This window comes from Punica granatum, chromosome 3 (assembly GCF_007655135.1).
Source record: "Punica granatum isolate Tunisia-2019 chromosome 3, ASM765513v2, whole genome shotgun sequence".
Taxonomy (NCBI): domain Eukaryota; kingdom Viridiplantae; phylum Streptophyta; class Magnoliopsida; order Myrtales; family Lythraceae; genus Punica; species Punica granatum.
Genome location: NC_045129.1, coordinates 3875358 through 3898054, shown reverse-complemented (window position 1 = coordinate 3898054; position 22697 = coordinate 3875358). Strand labels below are relative to the sequence as shown.

The 22697-nt window shown below is 34.7% G+C and overlaps 3 protein-coding genes and 1 non-coding gene across 4 annotated transcripts; 3 read left to right on the top strand and 1 right to left on the bottom strand.

The window, feature by feature from the left end:
- Window positions 1-209: 209 nt before the first annotated feature.
- LOC116199337 (protein JINGUBANG-like) lies at window positions 210-8427 on the bottom strand. Its single transcript, XM_031529659.1, has 3 exons — window positions 7959-8427; window positions 5295-5591; window positions 210-1111 (listed from the first exon to the last, which is right to left on the bottom strand). The coding sequence occupies exons 1-3, from the start codon at window positions 8298-8300 to the stop codon at window positions 353-355; spliced, it is 1398 nt and encodes a 465-aa protein (XP_031385519.1). The 5' UTR covers window positions 8301-8427; the 3' UTR covers window positions 210-352.
- Window positions 8428-14727: 6300 nt separating this feature from the next.
- On the top strand, window positions 14728-14809 carry TRNAS-CGA. Its single transcript has one exon. It is a non-coding gene; the product is annotated as a tRNA-Ser (tRNA).
- Window positions 14810-17113: 2304 nt separating this feature from the next.
- On the top strand, window positions 17114-18302 carry LOC116199136 (protein THYLAKOID ASSEMBLY 8, chloroplastic). Its single transcript, XM_031529430.1, has one exon. It carries the CDS (start codon window positions 17237-17239, stop codon window positions 17987-17989), a length of 753 nt encoding a protein of 250 aa, XP_031385290.1. The 5' UTR covers window positions 17114-17236; the 3' UTR covers window positions 17990-18302.
- Window positions 18303-18646: 344 nt separating this feature from the next.
- Window positions 18647-22343, top strand: LOC116199134 (peroxisome biogenesis protein 2). The gene is made up of 8 exons (XM_031529428.1): window positions 18647-19059; window positions 19513-19626; window positions 19718-19871; window positions 20067-20203; window positions 20289-20389; window positions 20749-20866; window positions 21286-21452; window positions 21732-22343. The coding sequence occupies exons 1-8, from the start codon at window positions 18949-18951 to the stop codon at window positions 21859-21861; spliced, it is 1032 nt and encodes a 343-aa protein (XP_031385288.1). The 5' UTR covers window positions 18647-18948; the 3' UTR covers window positions 21862-22343.
- Window positions 22344-22697: the final 354 nt, after the last annotated feature.

Genomic DNA, 22697 nt, shown 5'->3' with positions numbered 1-22697 from the left:
ATGCCTTAGAGCAATGATATGAGCTACGGATATTCTTCCTTGGTCGCCACGGTGACTTACATGAAACAGTATTACGGATATGCAGGTAAGTTTGTAACAGCCAAATTCTAATGCTCTTCCTCATCATGCTAGAGCCCACGCTTTCGATTTTCCGATCTTTTCATATAAATTCAAGAGTTATCCAAACCCACCATGACCACGTACGTACCAAAACAATGTAATATTCGAGGTTCAAATGCACCCTATCGATCGGATCAAGCATTATAAAGTACTTATTGAATATTTTTACAGCAATCAATGTTTGAAAACTATCTTAAAAATTGCTAATTTTACAATTAATTTAATCTTTTTTTTAAGCAATTCTTGTAGAAGACTGAACACTTCGGTCGGAAACGCCGGTGACACGCCAAACCTTTAGAACCCCATCCAGACTCCCAGTACATATCGTGCAACCACCACCGACCAACGAATCCTCCTCCTTCACTAACATGCGGTCCCGGTAGGCGACTACGCACCTTACCGGGCCCCTGTGCCCCAGCAGAACCGCCACACACTCGTGCTGACCTCCTGTTTCCCTGGCCCAGACCCTCACTGTCGCATCGGCCGAGCCACTGACTAGATAACGGCCGAGGCTCGTCACACATAGCACAGCGTGCGAGTGGCCCTGGAGTGCCCCACAGTACTGCAGCTGGCACGTGGAGAAGGAGCTGATTGCCCTGAGCCAGAAGTGGATGTAGCCGTCCGTGCAGCCGCCATAGAGCACCTCGCCACCTGCGGCCAGAGACAGGGTTTTAATGGGGGAGTTCTTTGCCCGGAGGGTGAGGATGAGGGAGTGGGCTGTGGCAAGGGAGGACGAGTAGGAGGAGGAGGAGGACGACGACGAGAGGTGGCCCCGCCATACACGAATGGTGGCATCATCAGAAGCCGTGTAAAGGACACCATCGGGGCCAGTTGCGATGGCGTTGACCGACTGGGGGTGGGCCTGGAAGGTCTCGATGCAGCGGAAGTCGGAGAGGCGCCAGACCTTGACGGTGGTGTCGAGGGAGGCGGAGTAGAGGATGTCTCCGGTGGGGTTGATGGCGAGGGATGTGATGGGGCCCAGGTGCTTCATCTGCCATATTAGTAAAATATCAATATGCATCTTTACTTATAACCAAGAAAAAAAAAATCAATCGATTCAAACTAATTATGATCTATTATTTCCCCTGCCGGGCCATATCCGTATAAATTTTATTTACCAAAAAAAGTGTCTAGATATAATACGTAATGCATCCAAAAACAATAAAAAAAATCAATCCAGCAGAAAAAAGAAATAAATAAATAAATCAACCAGCAGCAAAATAATATTGAACCTACTTTTCATTTAGCTTACAAGCTCATAATCAAGAAAATAGCATCAAATTCATAATTCAGAATGGGGCAAAACGAATGAAGCCCATAACTCAATACACACATCAAATATTTGTTTGGGAAAATAATCCCATATAGCACAATTTTTACCTTATTTTCACTTCCTAATACGTTTTTAAAAGTTATCACAATATAGCACGAATCACCATTTTATTTCCGGATTTACCACACCGTTAAACTCCATCTAAAAACCGTTAAACACCGTTAGACAGAGTTTAACGGTGTGCTAGATCCGGGAATAAAATGGTGATTCGTGCTAGACCGTGATAACTTTTAAAAACGTGCTAGGAAGTGAAAATAAGGTAAAAACTGTGCTACATGAGCTATTTTCTCAAAAAAAATATTTACCCATTTTTTCAGTATTCTGATTTTGATAGTTTTTGTGAACTGTACGATTTCAAAACGAGGTGAAACTTTTACCCTATGTTCCTGATGTCATTATAAAGCTCCACACAAATTTTTAGATTTTTCTGGATGGTAAATCTTCAGATAAAAAATATTTATCTCATTTTTTGGTATTGTGATTTAGATAACTTTTGTGAATCGTCCGATCTCAAAATGAGGTGAAACTTTTACCCCACGTTCCTAATATTATTATAAAGCTCCACACAAAATTTCAAATTTTTTTGGGCAGTGAATCTTCAAATAAAAAAAATCATTCTTTTCGGTGCTTTGATTTTGATAGTTCTTGTGAACTGTTCGATCTCAAAACAAGATGAAACTTTTTCTCCATGTTACTAACATTATTATAAAGCTCCTCACAAATTTTCATATTTTTTTGGACGGTGAATCTTCAGATAAAATATATTTACCTATCTTTTCGGTGTCATGATTTTGATAGTTTTTGTGAATTGTCCGATCTCAAAATGAGATGAAACTTTTACCCCATGTTCCTGATATTATTATAAAGCTCAACACAAATTTTCAGATTTTTCTGGGGGTAAATCTTCAAATAAAAAATATTTATCTCCTTTTTCGGTGTTATGATTTAGATAGCTTTTGTGAATCGTCCGATCTCAAAATGAGGTGAAACTTTTACTCCACGTTCCTGATATTATTATAAAGCTCCACACAAAGTTTCAAATTTTTATGGATGGTGAATCTTCAGATAAAAAATAATTACCTTCTTTTTGGTGCTTTGATTTTGATAGTTTTTGTGAACCGTTCGATCTCAAAACGAGATAAAACTTTTTTTTCCATGTTCCTAAAATTATTATAAAGCGCCTCACAGATTTTCATATTTTTCTAGGCGGTGAATCTACAGATAAAATATATTTACTTATCTTTTTGGTGTTATGATTTTGATAGTTTTTGTGAATTGCCCGATCTCAAAACAAGATAAAACTTTTACCCCATGTTCCTGATATTATTATAAAGCTCCATATAGATTTTCAAATTTTTATGGATAGTGAATCTTCAGATAAAAATTATTTACCCCTTTTTTTCGGTATTCTAATTTTGATAGTTTTTGTGAACTGTTCGATCTCAAAAATACCTGAAACTTTTAAACAATGTTCCTGATATTATTATAAAGTTCCACACTAATTTTCAAAATTTTTTGGCTGGTGAATCTTCAAATAAAAAAAGGAAAAATAACCTCAGCACAGTTCTTATCGTATTTTCACTTCCTAACACGTTTTTAAAAGTTGTCACGATATAGCACAAATCACCATTTTATTCCTGAATCTAGCACACCGTTAAACTCTGTCTAACGGTGTTTAACGGTTTTTAGACGGAGTTTAACGATGTGCTAGATCCGGGAATAAAATGATGATTCGTGCTAGATCGTGACAACTTTTAAAAACGTGTTAGAAAGTGAAAATAAGGTAAAAATTGTGTTATATGAGGTTATTTTCCCTATTTGTTTCATGATGAGAAAGGGGGTGTAGTGCAGTGGTTAACACCCTCACCTGATAACCTAGAGGTTCCGGATTCGATACTCATCAGTGGGACTACCCGTGCCCATTTATTTAGATTTCATTTCCATTTTCTTGTACTAGGCCATGAGTCTCCTATTGTAACCGAAAAAAATATTTGTTTCATGATAAGGATTGCTACGTCCATTGAAAGAAAAATCTAATATGAATACATATATATACAGTGTGATTCGTTCTTTTCAACTTTTAACTTTAGAAATCGAAACCAAACCATATTCAAAATTTCAATATAAACTGCATTGTAATCAAACCACATATTCAAATTCTCGGATTAGTCTCATTTCAAATTTTTGGTTATTGGGATTCTTTTTTAGATTATTTGGATATTTTGGACAGTCATAGTTTATAATAGAAGGTCCGTGGGTTTAATCAAATGAAATTGAAATCCTAATAGATAATAAATGGGGATCATAAATATCAAACCCGAAATCTCTTGGTTAGCAGGCGAGGGCATAGCTACTGAGTTGCACTCTCTTTGATTGAATAATCCTAATTAGATCAAGTCTTCAGTTAAATGTATAACTAGTTTATTGAACACGTGCGTTGCAAGGATTTTATAAAAAAGTATCATAGAAGTTTAAACTTAAACTTGTAATAGAAGAATATACATTTAAATATATATAAAAAAGTTCTAGTAAGAAACTCATGTAATATATGCATCATTGCTATTATTTACTTTCTAAGACAAATTAATCTAAAGTTTTAATACTCTTAAATAAGATCGTTAGTTTTATTTTACGAAAGAATAAGAATCGTAGTGTCTATTAAAACTTTTAAACTTCGTTATTTGCTTCTACACTATAATTGATATTCCATATATTAAGTCTTATAAATTTGAACACTTTAGATAAAATGACTCAGTCACTTCTATGAGAGTTTTACTTACTTAAGCTTTTATAGGATTAGCTGTAATGTCAGATTTTTTAAAAATTAATTTTAAGTTTATATGAGTATAAATTATTATTTATTTTCTTAAAATGATGAATATATTATATGTTAATCATATGATAATAGGTGATTGAAATATCTTTGAATATTTTTCTTCATAATAAATATATAGAGAGAGAGAATACTTACATGAATTTTTTAATGATTTTACCACTTTACTCCTTATTATTTTGATATTTTTTGTCTACCCTTATTTAATAAATCAATTACAACTCTATATATACATTTAGATTATTAGTCGTGGAGCCTGCGTGTTACATTAGATACAAAATAATCAATTTTCTGCTAATTTTACTATATGTATATAATATGTATTGTAAAAGGTTGAAAATAATAATTTACAATCAATGGCAATATACCATTAGAAATATTTGACTAACATTAATTTAATTTTACAAATAAGATAAGGAAAAAAATATATAAGATAAGAGAACTCAACATAATTTTTCAACATTAACAAATTATGCATGAAAAACTAAAAAGAAAAGTTACAAACCAAAAGATCTTGAATTCGATTCTTATTAGTGAAAATTATGTGTCTTTTTATTTCGCAGTATTCCATATTCTTGTATTTTAGGTCTATAAACATTCCTTATGACTGAAAAAAAAAATTCGATACCATTGCTCAAAATGGGTAATATGTTTATCAAACCATTTAGCAATAAATGACACATGCGCGCCTCTTTCAAAAAGCTACTTGTATTCGACCTATCAACTTTTCTTATAATCCAAAAAAAAAAATGAAGTAATTTCCTTGAAGGTGTCGTTGTTCTGCTTTTCAAACCATTGTATTGTGGAGTTACCTATATATGTATGTGTGTGTGTGTGCATATATAGAAACATGCAACGGCTCCATTTATGCAGCCGAGCAAGACAAAGTTAATGCCTTTTCACTAACCACCAAACTCATAAAACTTAGTCAATACAGTGATAAATGCACATCAAATAACATATATCTAACCTTTAAAGAAAGAAATAGTCACTTATATCTAACCTTACCATATTGTCTTTTCCGGTTATGTAGCTCATGACGAAACTGCCGGTGCTGGGCACTGTCGCTATCTTCGCATGCTTTACCGAGCCACCGGTCCACATCCTACGCCAAACCCGGACCTTGCCATCAGAATATGCCGCACAAACCTGATCATTGAAACCCGACACTGCCATTGCAACCGCCCTGTGCGCCTTGGCCCTTAGCTGATCGCACTCGATGAACTCTGGGAGCTTCCAGACCCTAATGACATTGCTCTCGGTGCCAGTGTAGACGAGGTTGTTCGAAATTGACATAGATAAAACCTAGGTTTTGGAGAGAACCCAGACACCAATATTTTGTTAGTTTTGATATGTATATAGTAGTTTGGAGTCATTTTCTGAGTGCGATAGTGATGGTCTCGATACCGACTATATATTCACAATAACAAAAGTTCCCACTTCCCAGACACATATATCCGCTTGAGCTTTTGTCCTAGTTAAAGCCAAAAAAAGAAAAGAAAAAAAAAGAGTGTACTGTTAATATATATTAGAATCTAGGGAAAATAATCTCATATAACACAGTTTTTACCTTATTTTCACTTCCTATCACGTTTTTAAAAATTGTCACGATTTAGCACGAATCATCATTTTATTCCCGGATCTAGCACATCGTTAAACTCCGTCTAAAAACCGTTAAACACCGTTAGACGGAGTTTAACGGCGTGCTAGATTCGGGAATAAATGGTGATTTGTGCTATATCGTGACAACTTTTAAAAATGTGCTAGGAAGTGAAAATACGATAAGAATTGTACTATATGGGGCTATTTTTCCCATTTTTATTTGAAGATTCACCGGCCATAAAAATTTGAAAATTAGTGTGAAACTTTATAATAATATTAGGAACATTGTTTAAAAGTTTCAGGTATTTTTTAGATCGGACAGTTCACAAAAACTATCAAAATTAGAATACCGAAAAAAAGAATAAATAATTTTTATCTGAAGATTCACTACCCATAAAAATATGAAAATCTATGTGGAGCTTTATAATAATATCAGGAACATGGGGTAAAAGTTTTATCTTGTTTTGATATCGGACAATTCACGAAAACTATCAAAATCATAACACCGAAAAGATAAGTAAATATATTTTATCTGAAGATTCACCGCCCAGAAAAATATGAAAATCTGTGAGGAGCTTTATAATAATTTTAGGAGCATGGAAAAAAAAGTTTCATCTCGTTTTGAGATCGAACGGTTCACAAAAACTATCAAAATCAGAGCACCAAAAAGAAGGGGTAATTATTTTTTATCTGAAGATTCACCACCCATAAAAATTTGAAATTTTGTGTGGAGCCTTATAATAATATCAGGAACGTTGAGTAAAAGTTTCACCTCGTTTTGAGATTGGACGATTCACAAAAGCTATCTAAATCACAACACCGAAAAAGGAGATAAATATTTTTTATTTGAAGATTTACCACCTAGAAAAATCTGAAAATTTGTATTGAGCTTTATAATAATATCAGAAACATGGGGTAAAAGTTTCATCTCATTTTGAGATCGGACGATTCACAAAAACTATCAAAATCATAACACCGAAAAGATAGGTAAATATAATTTATTTGAAGATTCACCGTCCAGAAAAATATGAAAATTTGTGAGGAGCTTTATAATAATGTTAGTAACATGGAGAAAAAGTTTCATCTCGTTTTGAGATCGAACAGTTCACAAGAACTATCAAAATCAAAGCACCGAAAAGAAGGATTATTTTTTATCTGAAGATTCACCACCCAGAAAATTTTGAAATTTTGTGTGGAGCTTTATAATAATATCAGGAACGTGGGGTAAAAGTTTTACCTCATTTTGAGATCGGACGATTCACAAAAGTTATCTAAATCACAACACCGAAAAATGAGATAAATATTTTTTATCTGAAGATTTACCATCCAGAAAAATCTAAAAATTTGTTTTGAGCTTTATAATAATATCAAGAACATGGGGTAAAAGTTTCACCTCGTTTTGAGATCGTACGGTTCACAAAAACTATTAAAATCAGAATACCGAAAAGATGGGTAAATATTTCTTTTTGAGAAAATAGCTCATGTAGCACAGTTTTTATCTTATTTTCACTTCCTGGCACGTTTTTAAAAGTTATCACAGTCTAGCATGAATCACCATTTTATTCCCAGATCTAGCACATCGTTAAACTCCGTCTAACGGTGTTTAACGGTTTTTAGATGGAGTTTAACGGTGTGCTAGATCCGGGAATAAAATGGTGATTCGTGCTAGATCGTGATAACTTTTTAAAATGTATTAGAAAGTGAAAATAAGGTAAAAATTATGCTATATGTGATTATTTTCCCTAGAATCTATATATAGGATCCAAGTACATCCCTGAATAACATGGATTAAGTTATAATATATGATCGATATCATGTCCCAACCTTATTGGAGCAGGTTTGATATTATATCGGTTAATGGGTTCTTACTATAACGATTTACGTACGCGTGGAACCATATTTCAAGCTAGGTTAGTTACTATTACCATATAACATTAGCCATTCGATCGACTTACTTATGTGCATATATAACGGGGACCATGCATCTAAGTAATCTACATAGCTATATATATGATCTAAGTAATCTACATAGCTATATATATGCTATATAACTCAATGACCTCTACCAACCTGACCATCCTTCTTGAGGACGGAGAAGACACAGCGAAAGTTAGCCGCTGCATCAAATTCAGCAGAGATTTTGGTAGCGGCCACAAAGGGGTGGGGCGGGGAGTAATACTGGGAGGAGGAGGTGTGGAGGCTGAGGCGGGACGGAGAAAGGGCTGGGGTGGCCGGGAAGTCAGAGAACGAGGGAAGCCGTGACTCCTTGGTGGATATGCTCTTGACGAGGCCGAACCTATTGCTATTGCTTGTTGGTTCTGTAGTCGGCAGCGGCAGCGTCTCTTCCAATATGAGACGGAAAGAAGGGTTTGGGGGCAAAGCAGATGAAGCTGGCGAAGAGGAATCCTCCATTATTTGCTATAGCTCAATTACTATACAGCAGGTTGATTATCATCGTGATCATAAAGCTGGACCGCCATTGAAGGAAGGAATTGAATTATGGGCTATGGGGTGATCAGCTTAGGGGGTACGGTTCAGTAAATTGAGTGGACGCTAGTTGTACCAGTTTTTTAATACAGTTGGACCAAGAAATTAATTATTATTTAAATTGATGAGGAATTAATGTGCTTGTCGGAGATAATTAGTTTATAATTCTTTTCTGCAAAAAATAATAATAATAATTCTTGGTAAACTGGTAGAATGACTTATCCAAAAAAAAGAAAAAAAGAAAAAGAACAACATATAGTAGACTGTACATGATAGCAACATGCGCGTACGCCTCAATGAGAAATTATAAATCTCTAAGTTCTATTAGCTCCAAGAAATCTAATTAGGGCGATATATCTAGTGGCAGAGGCGTAAGAACCTACTTGCATGTGTATATATATATATATTCATACGCAATGTATGTGGAATTGTAAAATTTTCCCCCGCATATACTTATAGTGCTCCATATATTTTAAGAGGCTTTTTAAAATTAAAGTTATTAAGAAAATAATCTTATACTATAGGGTTAATAACAAAAAAAAAGGGACAAACTTTTCGTATTTTAATAATTTTAGCATGAACTTTTTTCTTTAACTTAAAAATACATAAACTTTCGATTTAATAACAATTCTATCACAACGTCAAATTTTTTGTTAATTTAGACCTAATCAAGGACGCAAAGAGGCCAACAACCCAATCGGGAGGAGGATGGTCGGGTCGTGGCTCTGCCCACCGGAATTGGGAGAATCCCTAATTTCAGGGTTCTCCCGATTCCAGGGAGTAGGGGTCTCGATTTCGGCCACCATCCTCGATTGGGGTCGCCGGCGGCTTCAAATTGATGAGGAATTGTGTGGACGTGTAGTTCTACCAGTTGTCTAATACAGTTGGACCAAGAAATTAATTATTATTTAAATTGATGAGGAATCAATATGCTTGCCGGAGATATTTAGTTTATAATTCTTTTCTGCAAAAAATAAAAAATAAAAAGTTTTAAAATTTTTGTTAAACTGGTAGACAGACTTATCCAAATTAATGAAAAATTTGATACCGTGTTAGAATTGTTATCAAATCGAAAGTTTATTCATTTTTAGATTAAGGAAAAAAGTTCATGCTATAATTGTTAAAATGTGAAAAATTTATGCTTTTTTTTGTTATTAACCTTATACTATAAATCGTAAAAACTAAGGTTTAACTATCAAATGAACGCGGATTCACGAGAAGACCCCAACTATCAATTGTAAAAGCCTTTTTTGGGTATGAACCCTAATATCCAGAAGCCCAATGAGCCATAACTAATCTAGTTGAGTATGGTCGGTCCACTAAGCGGTAAAGTTTTTCCAATGTGAATTTTCTTCATCCACAAATCTTGAATCTGATATCTTACTTAAGGAAAATAAGAGTCGAATCACTTGAACCAACTATCATTGATAATTGTAAAAGCTTTAGTTCCATAAAAATTAGATCGCAGGAAAACTATACATTTGGTCATCTAAGTTTGGATGCTTTTCTATTTTAGTCCATTTTCTAATTTTTTTTATCATTTAGATTTTATACCCTTAAATACTTTTCTGTTTCAGTTCTTTTTCTTTTTCTTAGTTCGTTTCGTCCAATACCTTTAGTCATTTTTCTATTTTCCTCATTTTATTATATTTTTTTATTGGAGAAGATTTTAAATTTGGTCATCGACCTTTTAAACTTGTTCTTTTATCCTAATTCTTTTTTCGTTTCAGTTTTTCTTTAGTATCAAACGTTTTGTTTCTTATACTTCTACTCCTCAAATTCCCATAAAATGCTCACACGATATTTTTGAAATTTATAAAAAATATTATTATTTTAATTCCAAAAATAAAACAAAATCTATCAAAATATATTTTGAAAGGGAAGATGGTAAATTGAGAGGGGGAGAGGCGGTAGTAGCCAATAGAGGACGAAGTCGGGCACTACCACATTAGAGGAGGTCACCTTAGGCCTATACCTTCATCCACGATTACACTTTGTAATATCATTTCCTGCATCAAGTTGTATCATGTCCTTGCTTAGTGTGTCACTACCAACCTCATAGCTATAGGTGTGATTTGTGGCTATCGAATCATAATCGCCTTTATTTTTCTAGTATTTTTCCCTTTCTTTACTTGCAAATTTGAGTATCGATTCTCCCAATGCAAAATGTCATTGCCCCAGACGAGATTGCATGCGACCTAAATGCTTGTCCCTGCTCATTCTCTCGAGTAGTTTCACGATTTTTCTTTTATTATTTTGACATAATTTGTTTTATTTTTGAAATTAAAATAATAATTTTTAAAAATTTTAAAATGCAGTGATGGCATTTATTGGAATTCAAGGGATAGAATATAAGAAACAAAACGTTTAATACTAAGTAAAATTGAATAAAATATAAGAATTAAGATAAAAGATAACTTTGAAAGGTTGATGACTAAAGTTCAAATTTTTTTGTCATAAAAAATCTGATGAAAGAATGAAAATAGAAAAGTTATCAAAGATGTTCGATGAAAATGAATCAAGAAAAAGGAAAATGACTGAAACAGACAAGTATTTAAAAGTATAGAATATAAACGATAAAAAAATAGAAAAATGACGAAAATAGAAAAACATTCAAAATTGAAAGATCAAATGTATAGATTTCTCATTAGATCACTATAGGAAGGCCGGTATATTTTTTTTTTCTTTTTTGGGCATGAAAAGCTGGTACTTAGAAATAAATGAATGATATATGATAATTTGAATCAGAAATGATATGTCGGATGTCACTTCATAAATATAAATGATCTTGGTTTTTTTTATAAAAAAGACATAAATGATGCAACATAATGAATGAATGTCAGAAATGATTGCACAAGTTTACTAGCTTTCTGTCCTTATGTTACACGGTTTTCTTTTGGGGAATTCTGCTTGAACTAAACCTGTTTGATTTTAGAATCGATTTTTAAAATTTTAATTTTAATTTTAATTTTACTCACTACACAACAAAAATTAACAACACAATTATTACTTTTTTTCATTTTCTTTAATTTTTTTAAAGATTCAATTCAATTTTTAATACTAAATTCTCTCAATTATTTATTATTTTTTCACACTTTTTCTCATAATTCAACAACACAATCATTACAACTCAATTAAAATCAAAACTCAACTCTACCTAACTCTAAAACCAAATATACTGATAATTTTTAATTATAAGTCAAATCATACTATTTAAGATGCTTGATTTTAATAATAATAAATATTACAATAAATTGAAAATTTTCAAAGATTCTTTTATGGTCATTTGAGTTGACAAATGGTACAATAAGTATCGAGAGAATGTGAATTATCTCAAAGTACATATGATCTCATTATATTTTATAGGAAGTTTTTAATATCACTTTAGTTTTTATATGTTCACATTAATATTAATTGATATATTTATGTTGTTTTAATAAATTAGAATAATAACAAACCATAAAGTTTGACTAGAGTGAATTTATAACAGCATATTATTCACTTCCAAAAGATTAATTTGTAATATAATTAAAACATCTAATTAGGGCTTTTACAAAATTTTAATATATTGTTTGCTTATTCAATTATATCGAGATAGGCAAAAACAACAGAAAGAATCAGAAAATCAATTCTTGTTATAACCATTTTAAATTTCTGCTTATAATCAATAGATTAATTTGGTTCCAAAAAGACTATTAAATGATAAATAAATTTAAGGTAACCATAATTTGTTTTAGTTTAGTTCTATTTATAGATTTAAAAAATTAAACATACACATGTACAATTTTTAACTCGCGAATAGAATTAAATGACAACTAGACGCAGACCCGTACTATGCACAAAATTTAATTAAAAAATGACTTGCGCTACGCACAAATTTTCAACCTAAGTTTGAGCTGAAAATTTTACATGCAATAATTTTATAGATATATAATCCAGTCGGTTTTCAATATATTATAGAGGTTAAAAAAGACTTTTATTAATTTTAATATTAAATAATAAAAGAAAATATTGAGGAAGATAAAAGATGGAGGGAACGGGTTTGGGGGGAGAAAGAGAAAGGATAAGTTTTTTTTTTTGGTAGTTAATAAAATATGAATTTACTAAATTATTCTTTTAACTTCCAATGATTTAATGATTAGTAAATCGGTAATTTTATATTTGCAATGGGCATTTTGGGATAAGAAATTTTACCCTAACTTACACCATGTTCCCTTTTGTAGTATAGATATAATATAGATATAAATGAAGAGGAAGATTAATTTTTTAAACTGATCTTAAAGAAAGAATTGAAAATGTAAATAAGCTCTAATTTTTTCTGGCTAGAATTAAATCATCAAAATATTCATAAGAATTTATAAATGTCACTTTGCCGTTCTGCTCGTATCATCCGTACACGCGCTGCGATGGATATTTCATCACTTACATCTGGATTAGGGATGGACATGAGGTACAAGGTAAAACAGAGGTACAGGGTAAAACAGAACCTTCTGAGAGTGAAATCAATGTGCCGAATTAATGGCCAAACATGGACCGTGAAGCCACCAAACTTAAGGGGATGTGTTTATTACTTTTTAATTTTAAAATTTTTTTTTAACTATTCAATTCAATTTTTAATATTAAATTTTCTAAATTATTTATTACTTTTTTCATAATTTAACAATACAATCATTACTTAATTATTACTTTATTTCAACTATTCATTAATTTTTCACACTTTTTTCTCATAATTCAACAATACAATCATTACAAACTAATTAAAATCAAAACTCAACTCTATTCAACTCTAAAACCAAACACAAGCTTATCATGCGGGAAGACCCATCTGATAAATTGGATTCCTCTTATAATTAATTTGATGGCACCTAATCCACGTTATAATGTAATGAGTTCTCTTCCTCCCTTTTCCCTTAATTATAAATTCTTCCTCAGTCACCACAAATTGTCATTGAACTGTTGATTTGCCTTTTCCACTTGGAAAGATCGAATAAAGGAATAATTTGTATTTTTAATACATCCAAAGATTGAGTTATTACTGTTTCGTTTGGTTTCGCACTTAAAATCACAAAAATTTTAACTTTAACTTTAACTCAACACACTACACAATAAAAATACACATTTCTCAAGTAAAAAATTTTAACTTTAACTTTAACTCAATACACTACACAATTATTTGTCATTTTCCACAATTAAAATCAAAATTATTTCTTAATTAGCATCTAATTATTTGAAAAGCAGTGCTCGAATATATAGTTATAAGTTGAGCTATTAGCTAATGTAAGACTTCTGTTTTTTTCTCTGTCCGGATATTGTTCAGCTCAGTAATTCACCTCCTTTTAAGTTTTTATGGCAAAATCGAGGATTTTTCAGATTAGTAAGGAAGAATGATTCATGTTAAGGTATAATCATGGATGAAATGATTGTACTGAGCTTCGACACCTGCACTGCAAGTGATAGCCATCAACGCAGAGCAGTAAATATGCTTGGTCTGTGCATGACAATAATAATCAAACCGTTCATATAACCATCATGTACCGGATTTTTTTTTATTAAAAACAAGTTATGTGGTTTAAGGAATAATTCGGTTTAGAGGTCAGTTGCTGTTTTTCAATTCTAAACTGCGGTTGACTTCCTATTCCGAATATATATATATATATATATCTTGTTATAATAAATATGAAATTCAGATTTTTCTAATAATTTAAATAATAAAAATAAAGAAGTGGAAAACAAATATAACTTATCAAAACCTACTCAAAGTCAAAACATCATAAAAGGAACGGGTTCAACTTTCTCTCCGAGCGTTAGAGGTTTGAGCTCACATTTAATTGGAAATTTAATTCGTTTGTATATTTGACCTTTTGTAGAAAGTTTATTATATATACCCGCTTTTATTTTTAGTTTCTTTGTAGGCTTTTATTCTATCTCGGTTCAACTCTCGTACGACTTTTACACTAATGTTTTATTTTCTTGATTTGAAATATTTCGGTTAACATAATTGAAAATGCAATTTTTTCCCAAACCATTTTATTATTGTAAAACGACTTTGAAATCGGTTTCGGATAGGAAAATGAAATTTTGTAAATTAGGGAAGGTTGCGATTCGGGAAAAAATAACCCGTGTTATGCTGTGCCTGCCCCTGTCATTTGCCAACATTTCTACTGTCGTGAATGACCTTTCAAGGCTTGGAAGTACGTTACTAAAATTCGAATCTTAAATGATTACTCACGGACTATATTAATGCCCCACCGAACTTAAATACCTACCTTGGTCCACTTATCATTATGGATTCTGGGCCCAAAATTAATCATGCTAGCGATATAAAAGTGTCTGTTTTCCCCAAAACCCAAGCGTCGATATGTCCGAGTGGTTAAGGAGACAGACTCGAAATCTGTTGGGCTTTGCCTGCGCAGGTTCGAATCCTGCTGTCGACGCCAATATGCCTTTTTCTTCGTTTCCCATTTTCAAGTTTTTCTTGTCTTTTTAATTCTCCTCGCGCATAAGTTAAAAAAAAAAAGAAGAATTAAATGTTCTTTACCTTCCGACTTACAAGAAGAGTTTAGGTTTGTCCCATCACCTTCAAATTTTTTAAGAATGCCTCCCGCTCTTACTGGAAAATAAACAAGATGCCCTCTCAACCAATTTTCAATCAAAATTCTAACAAAAAAAGGAACACATCCACTTACATGTCAAAATAAAAAGGTAAAATTGTCTCACACCACCATTTATTGCTCGTTCTTTGTCCTGCACAGAGATAGCAACATAGTGAGAATAATTAATTCTTAAATAACACACCAACAATTCCCCATTTTCTACTCCCCAAAATGGAGCAGAAGTTGTTTGATCCATGTTCGGATTCGATAAGAAACGAAACTCGTGGGAAACAATAAAACTCTAGTGTTTGTCGGGTTTCGGAAAACATAAAACAATTGAATTGCTTAACGATTACATCAAAACGCAGATTGAAAGGGTGTAAATAGGACAAATTCAGCAGATTGAATAGGAAAATGGGTCACTTCCGGGAGATGGGTCACTGCTGTCTACATTGGAGCATGGCAAGAGATTGTCGGAGAGAGGAGACCATCGCTGCTGGGAGATGGGTCGCAACTACTTGATACGTGAAGGACATGTGCTTTTTTTATTGCCGGAATTTTGATCGGAAATTGATTGAGGAGGCATCGTACTTATTTTCTGGTAACGTCGGGAGGTGTTCTGCAAAAATTTAAAGGTCGGGAGGCAAACCCAAACTCTCCTCATAGATTGGGAGGTAAAGTGCATTTAACTCAAATATATATATATATATACATATATTTGTTTAAGTGTTACTCGTCCAAATATCAATCAGAATACTTGTAAGTAAAAATTTAAAGGCGTGTGAGGCTAATTTCTCATTTTTAACCATTTTGATTGGGTGTTATATAGCTAAATGATTGAGTAATACTCAAATTTTCAAATACAACCTTTTATATTTCTTTTCAAGTGCATTCTTATGTTTCTCTCCCCTTTCTCAGGATTATCATTAAAAATTACGATAAAAATTTAATACAAAGCATCTAATTATTAAATAACACTTTTCATAAGAACAAATATGCCACTTGCTTTCACTTCCTAATTACAATATGTCTCAAAAAATTCTTGAAAATCCAGAACTGATCTAAAGCGATTGAAGTTGTTGCATTCCTAGTTAGAACCACCACAATAAAATCTTATAATTTCACGAAGATCTATAGTGTAAACAGTTGCACCATATAATCAGAATAAAATATTAAAATTTCTAATAAGTTACTTGAAATTTTAGTAAATTATTAATAGAGAAAGTAAAGTTGCACATATTTCAAAATAAATTACACATACTTGGAAGTAAAATATTCAAATATTGAAATAAAATGTACAAATTTCAAAGAGTTTTATTTAATGTTCAATAAAATATTTAATAATTTACTTGATAATACGGTGCACCAAGTTTTATTGATTGCATAAGAGGATTGTTTGTTTCGTTTGACTTTGTGCAATATAAGTTGATCGTGCTAGAGGTGGTTGCATTTTCTCTGGAATGAAAGAGCTCATGTGTAAAATTGTACAGATTTGGATACTTTTTTTTTTTCACAGTACACAAACCCTACAATGTAATGGACAAGTTTCAAAATTTTAGAATTGAATAATACCCTTTAGGACCTGAAACAAACTTACCCGAAACCTAAATTATACTATAGGTTTCGAGTACCCTATTAAAATATGTAATTTTTTCCCTTCAAACAAAATAAATGAAATAAATAAAATCGAAAGATCTCATTTATAATCACTCGAAACATACAAATGTCAACATAGATTAATCGGATTTCATTCATCTATCCATCCATAAAACTAAAGAATTATGTAGCTCTTCTTAAGGTTATCTAGTAGATAAAGCAAATAAGTAACTAAAATTACATAACTGTTTAGCGCAATAAAAAAAAAAGGATGATGTAGCTCCTCTAAATAGATAAAGCAAAGGAATTCTCTTTAGGATTTTAGAACTACTAATATTGCACATAGAGAATTATAAATATAATTTTTTTTCAAAAAAAAAAGATCTCATATACTTGTTCCGTTGTACCCAATATGTTGAAATCAGAACCGAAATCTATTTCCATCGATTTCTTAAATCACTATCCGAACCCTACTCTATTAATAATTGGAGTTACCCGGATCGTATGCTAGATTGATTTTAGGAACCCTCAGTATCCCCGCACACTCCTGCGAGTGGTTACTCTGTGAAAGTTCAAGGGTCTCAAATGCAATTTACTCTATTTTAATGTAAGTCCGTTATCGCTTTTCTTTTCAGCTCTTTCGCAGTCTTCACTTCACTCCCTTCACCTCCGATGGCGTCATCTCTCCTGGGCTTCAATCCCAATCCTTTCCTCAAACCCATCCCTGCCATCTCTCCGAGGCACACTGCCACCGTCACCGGCGCCATCTCCGCCCCAACCCACCGCTGCTACGTTCAAGTGAGCTGCGGTCCACGGGACGGCCGCGGGCCCCTCGTCAAGGGCCGAACCCTCAGCATCGAGGCAATCCAAGCCGTCCAGTCCCTTAAACGAGCTAAGCGGTCTAACTCCGCCGATGCCTCCTTCATCGGCAAGACCCTCTCCCGCCTCATTAAGTCCGACCTCGTCGCGGCCCTGCGGGAGCTCCTGCGGCAGGGGGAGTGCGCCCTCGCGCTCTTTGTACTCGCCGCGCTCCGGTCGGAATACCCCGGCGGAACCGAGTACCTTTCCCTCTACGCCGACGTGGCCCACGCGCTCGCGAGGAGCGGCGAGGCGGAGGCGATCGACGAGCTGGTGGCGGAGCTGGAGAGGGATGGCGGTGCTGTGGACTGCCGGGATAGAAAAGGACTGGGGAGGCTCTTGACGGCTGTGATCGGAGCGGAGAGGAGGGAATCCACGGTGAGGATATGCGGGATGATGAGGAGGAGCGGGTGGGAGTCCACGTGTACGGTGGACGAGCACGTTGTGAAGGTTTTGATCCGAGGGCTGAGAAAATTCGGGGAAGTGGGATTAGTTGAGGAGATTGAGAGGGAACTTGGGGGTGTTATTGGGAAGAAAATTGAGAAGATGGAGGCTCACACATCGTAACATTTGAGGTTGATATAGTCCATGGATGCTTTGTGATTTGTAGCTATAGCTCGGGTTTTCCTAATCGAGTCAAATTTGAAAGTCGTGCCTACCTTTTTTCCCGAAGTGTAAACATAATATATGAAAGATTTTCTACTAACTTAAAACGGTTTAATATTATCAATGAGGCTCAAATTTATGTTATCGTGGATTTTCATACCTCCATATTCATATATATATATATTCATAATGGTTGGAATTGAATAGTGTCCGTTTTTGAAGGGAGTGCCCCTCTATGACCACTTACATTATTGAGAGTTTTTTTTAATGAAAATTAATGAGAAATTTTAATCTAAAAAATCACGGTCCAACATATTACCTTAAGCGGCTTGTGAATCTCACTTACGAAAAATCTTTCTATCAAGAGTAACTATTTTAGTGCTCGAAGAGAGTGACTTCAAATCAATAATATTGCATTCATTGTCTCAAAATCAACTCTACGATACCTGAATTCTTGACGGTGATTAGAGCGGATTTTATTTATGGGAAATTCAAAGAAAGTTCAGTAATTTTGTAATTTCACCAATTTCCTCTTACCACATGACGAATTTACGCATTATTTTTTTTTTCGAAGAATTACATATTATCATATCATTGGCTTATGGGGAAGTGTGATCATAAATTAGAACGTGACTAAATCCAAAACAAGCAAAAGTGGCTCAGCTCAGCCGATCTGCCTCTCTCTCTCTCTCTCTCCTGCCTCCGTGTGTCTCTGTGTCCGTGTCGTGGCTCTTTCCATGGACATGGAGGTAGACCCAGACTCGGCTCAAAACCGCCTCTTTTAACTTGACCGCTCATATAACCTCGGCTGCCCTCTTCCTTCCCCCTCTGTCTCTAGTCGTCAATCGTCTTCATCTGCTGGAAGAAGCCCTAGCTCCCACCGGCTCCAATTCCATCGCTCTGCCCAGCAGAAACATCAGATGAGCGGCGGCGGTAGCAGCAGCAGTCCTCCTCCGCCGCCGGATGATGCTTGGCGTGATTCTTACAGACGACTGCAGCCTCACTGGCAATCCGTTACCCTATCCCACCGGGTACCTGAGTTGTCTGGATTCCTATGTCTAATTGGTCTAATTTTTATCAGTATTTAGGATTTGCTATCGAGGTTTTAAACTGACGGACGTTTCTATGGGTTTTCTTAGCTGAAATTGGGTTGAATAAGTTCCATATGCTTAGAGTGAATTTTCCAGGGCAGAAGATTTGCCGTTGTGGCTGAATTCTGGAAGCTTACTGTTCCATTTTCCAATATGTAGATTGCAGAATGTGCCCTATATACTGTTTAAATCTTTGCGTTCTTCAAAATTGCATTTTTTTGATTGTAATTTTACTTGGGTTGATGTTGGAAAAAGGGAATCTCTCTGCAGCTTTATGGAGTATCATAACTTTTGAGAGCTGTTGTCATTGGAAGAACGGGGCTTATTATCATTGTTCTATTTTTTTTCTTGACAAAATTTAGCATTCACCCAAGAAATGTTGCAATGATGCAGACGGTTATCCCGATCTCAATATCTAGAGTCAATCAATTTGATGCTGCAAGATTGGATATTGAAATGTCTGCCATGCTAAAAGAACAGCTCGTGAAGGTCTTCTCTTTGATGAAGGTATTTGCTGCATGGTATTAATTCAGAGGTGGCGATAGCTTTTTGTTTGTCTCCACTAATTTTGGTTTCCTTTTATTCTTTTTGGGATTAGCCAGGAATGTTATTTCAATATGAACCAGAACTCGATGCTTTCCTCGAGTTTCTCATTTGGCGGTTTTCCATTTGGGTTGACAAGCCTACTCCTGGCATTGGACTGATGAATCTGAGATACAGAGATGAGCGTGCATCAGAGACCAGAGGGAAAGGTAAGCTATATCTTATAGTGCATTGCCTGATCCTATTTTGCTTCCTCTTTTCTTCTCATCTTGCCTTAAAAATCATTATTCTATTGTAGACTATTAAGTTGTAGACACTATTCTTGTATTAAACTGAAAATTACCTTTGTTCTTGCTTTTTTTGAATACGCTGTAAAAGGATTACTCTTTTTCTCAATCCTCCAGTTAGAACGGGCTTGGAAGGACCTGGTCTTACTGTTGCTCAGAAGATTTGGTATTGCGTTGCCACTGTTGGTGGGCAATATATCTGGGCCCGCTTACAATCTTTCTCTGCTTTTCGTAGATGGGGTGACACCGAGCAGGTAAAATGTGGTACTTTTCTTGGCATTTTTTTTTGCAGTACAGTAATTTTGGAATTCTGAATCTCCAAAATTCCTTCTCCGGCAGAGGTCATTTGTCAGGTTGGCTTGGATCCTGCTGCAGCGAGTAGAAGGATTTTATAAAGCTGCTTCATTTGGAAACCTGCTCGTATTTCTTTGCACTGGAAGGTACTGTCTTGGGCATTGACTGTTCTATGTATTGCAATTTTTATTGAGTCTGAAACATGCCAATTGGTAGTTTGGATCTTAGGCAGAGTGGGAGACATAAATGACCCACTTAAAATTTTGCTGGTAAGATCAACTACAGGAGATATGTTCAACTATTGGAAGGATGCCCTTTCCGTAAGTTGTGGTCATAGGAAGTTCTCTTGTATATGGAAATTTAGTAAAGCTCAACAGTAAAGTGAAATGAAAAAATAATGACCTTCTTGAATGGGTTTCAGGCAGATTGCTTTTAAAATACTCAAATATTCTTGGATAATTACCTCTTTACTCATATAAGTAAAATCTCTTTTGAAATTTTGCAGGTACAGAAACCTCATTGAGAGAGCTTTGAGAGCAAGGCTGGTGTACGGGAGCCCTAATATGAATCGAGCTGTAAGCTTCGAGTACATGAATCGGCAATTAGTCTGGAATGAATTCTCGGTAATCTTCCCAATCCCTAGTTGTCGCCCTTGTGTGATGATAATTTCTTTCCTGATCCTTCAATTGACTTTGACTTCTGAGTGCTTCAGAATCTTTCCTGTCTTGTGGTCCAGTAAACATCAGTCAATTGAAATAATTAGAGTTTCTTGATTTAATGAAGGTTTTAGCTTCTCTTCGGCTTTTTTTTTTTTCTTTTTGGAAAGAGTTGTTGGAATATTGTACTGAGTCTTAAAATCCCTTGAGATGAACCTCTGCTTCGGGATTGTTGAGTACGAGGCTGTATCTTAGTTCTATCTGTTCTCAAATTTTCCATTTTGTGTACTCTACACTTGCAGAGAAAGTTGGTGACATGAGATGTGCATAGACTCAGATGCTGATAAGTTTGTCACTAGTTGACACTTAAAATTCTGTTTCCACAGGAAATGCTGTTATTGCTGCTTCCTCTTCTCAACTCATCATCTGTACAGAACCTTCTCCGGCCTTTTTCAAAGGACAAAAACATGGACTCCAAAGGGGATGACTCTACTTGCCCCATCTGTCAGATTAGTCCAAGCATTCCATTTCTTGCTCTCCCTTGTCAGCATAGGTAAGACTTCATGACTGCCATCTGTTCAGATGGACCTCAATTTCCTGTAAGTCAAAGCTTTGTCAATGTAGAATGCAGTTTCAGCATATGCTTTACTGGTCGACTTTTTAACCTATATACGTAAGCTCGACTGTTTATTTATTTTTATGTAATACATATAATTACAACAATCAAGTAGATGGTTAATCAGGAGTTGGAATATCTGAACCTAATCCGATCTGGTTGAAGTTGTGTCATTTAGATGGCTCCTCTGATTCTGCACATTCTGTGATGATGCAGGTATTGTTATTACTGTCTCCGTACTCGGTGTGCTGCTGTACAATCTTTCCGCTGTTCCCGATGCAACGAGCCAGTTGTTGCCATGCAACGGCACAATGTTCCGACGGGCAATCCAAGTTCAGGAAAATGATTAACACTCCAAATAGCAGGAATTCATTGGTTCACAGCAGGTTCCCATCAAGATCGAGAATGCCTTGTTCTTAGAGCCTGCAATTTGTGCTAAGCTACTTTATGTACACTCCAATTGAAGTTGATAGTAAGGAAAGGGTGTGATTTCCCGGGGGTGGTGGGGGGGTGTAAGGGAAGCTCCACTGGTTGTATTGATCGGTTTTCTGGGTTTGAAACCAGATCAGAGCGAGAAAGAGCTGCAAGTTCACGTTGCATTTTTCTATCGTGAACCATGACTTAGAAAATTTGGGAAAGGAATTGGATATGGAAGGGCCAGATTTGATTTTATTTGCCAATGTGGGATGACAATATTATATGTCATCATCAAAAAAGAAGGTTGATTTTTGTTGTTAGAATGGTCGAGTAATTGTTTGAGACAAGATGTGGATTCAAATGTACATTATATGTATTATTTAATGACGGGTCTTTTTCGGCATCGAATAACTTCAATGTTGTACCTGGTATAGGCTCTGAACAAGTTCTTGATGTTTAGGTGATCAGCTGGGGCTTCATTATTGTCAAAGAAAGTCTCGGTTCAACCATTTCATTAGAACCAGGGAATTTCTGCTCTTCTTTCGACTTGCGTGAACTAAAACAAACTCATATATAAATTCAGAATCTGCAAGCTGGAGAATTGATTCCAAAGGCAATCTTCTACATATTAGAAATTATTGTGCCCATTGCACTGAGATGGTCTTCATAATAACATTGTCGCATTATCAATCGAACTTAATTTAATTTAATTTAATTATATGTGCTTGTCCACTATCTGATACTTTCAAACATACAATAATGGAT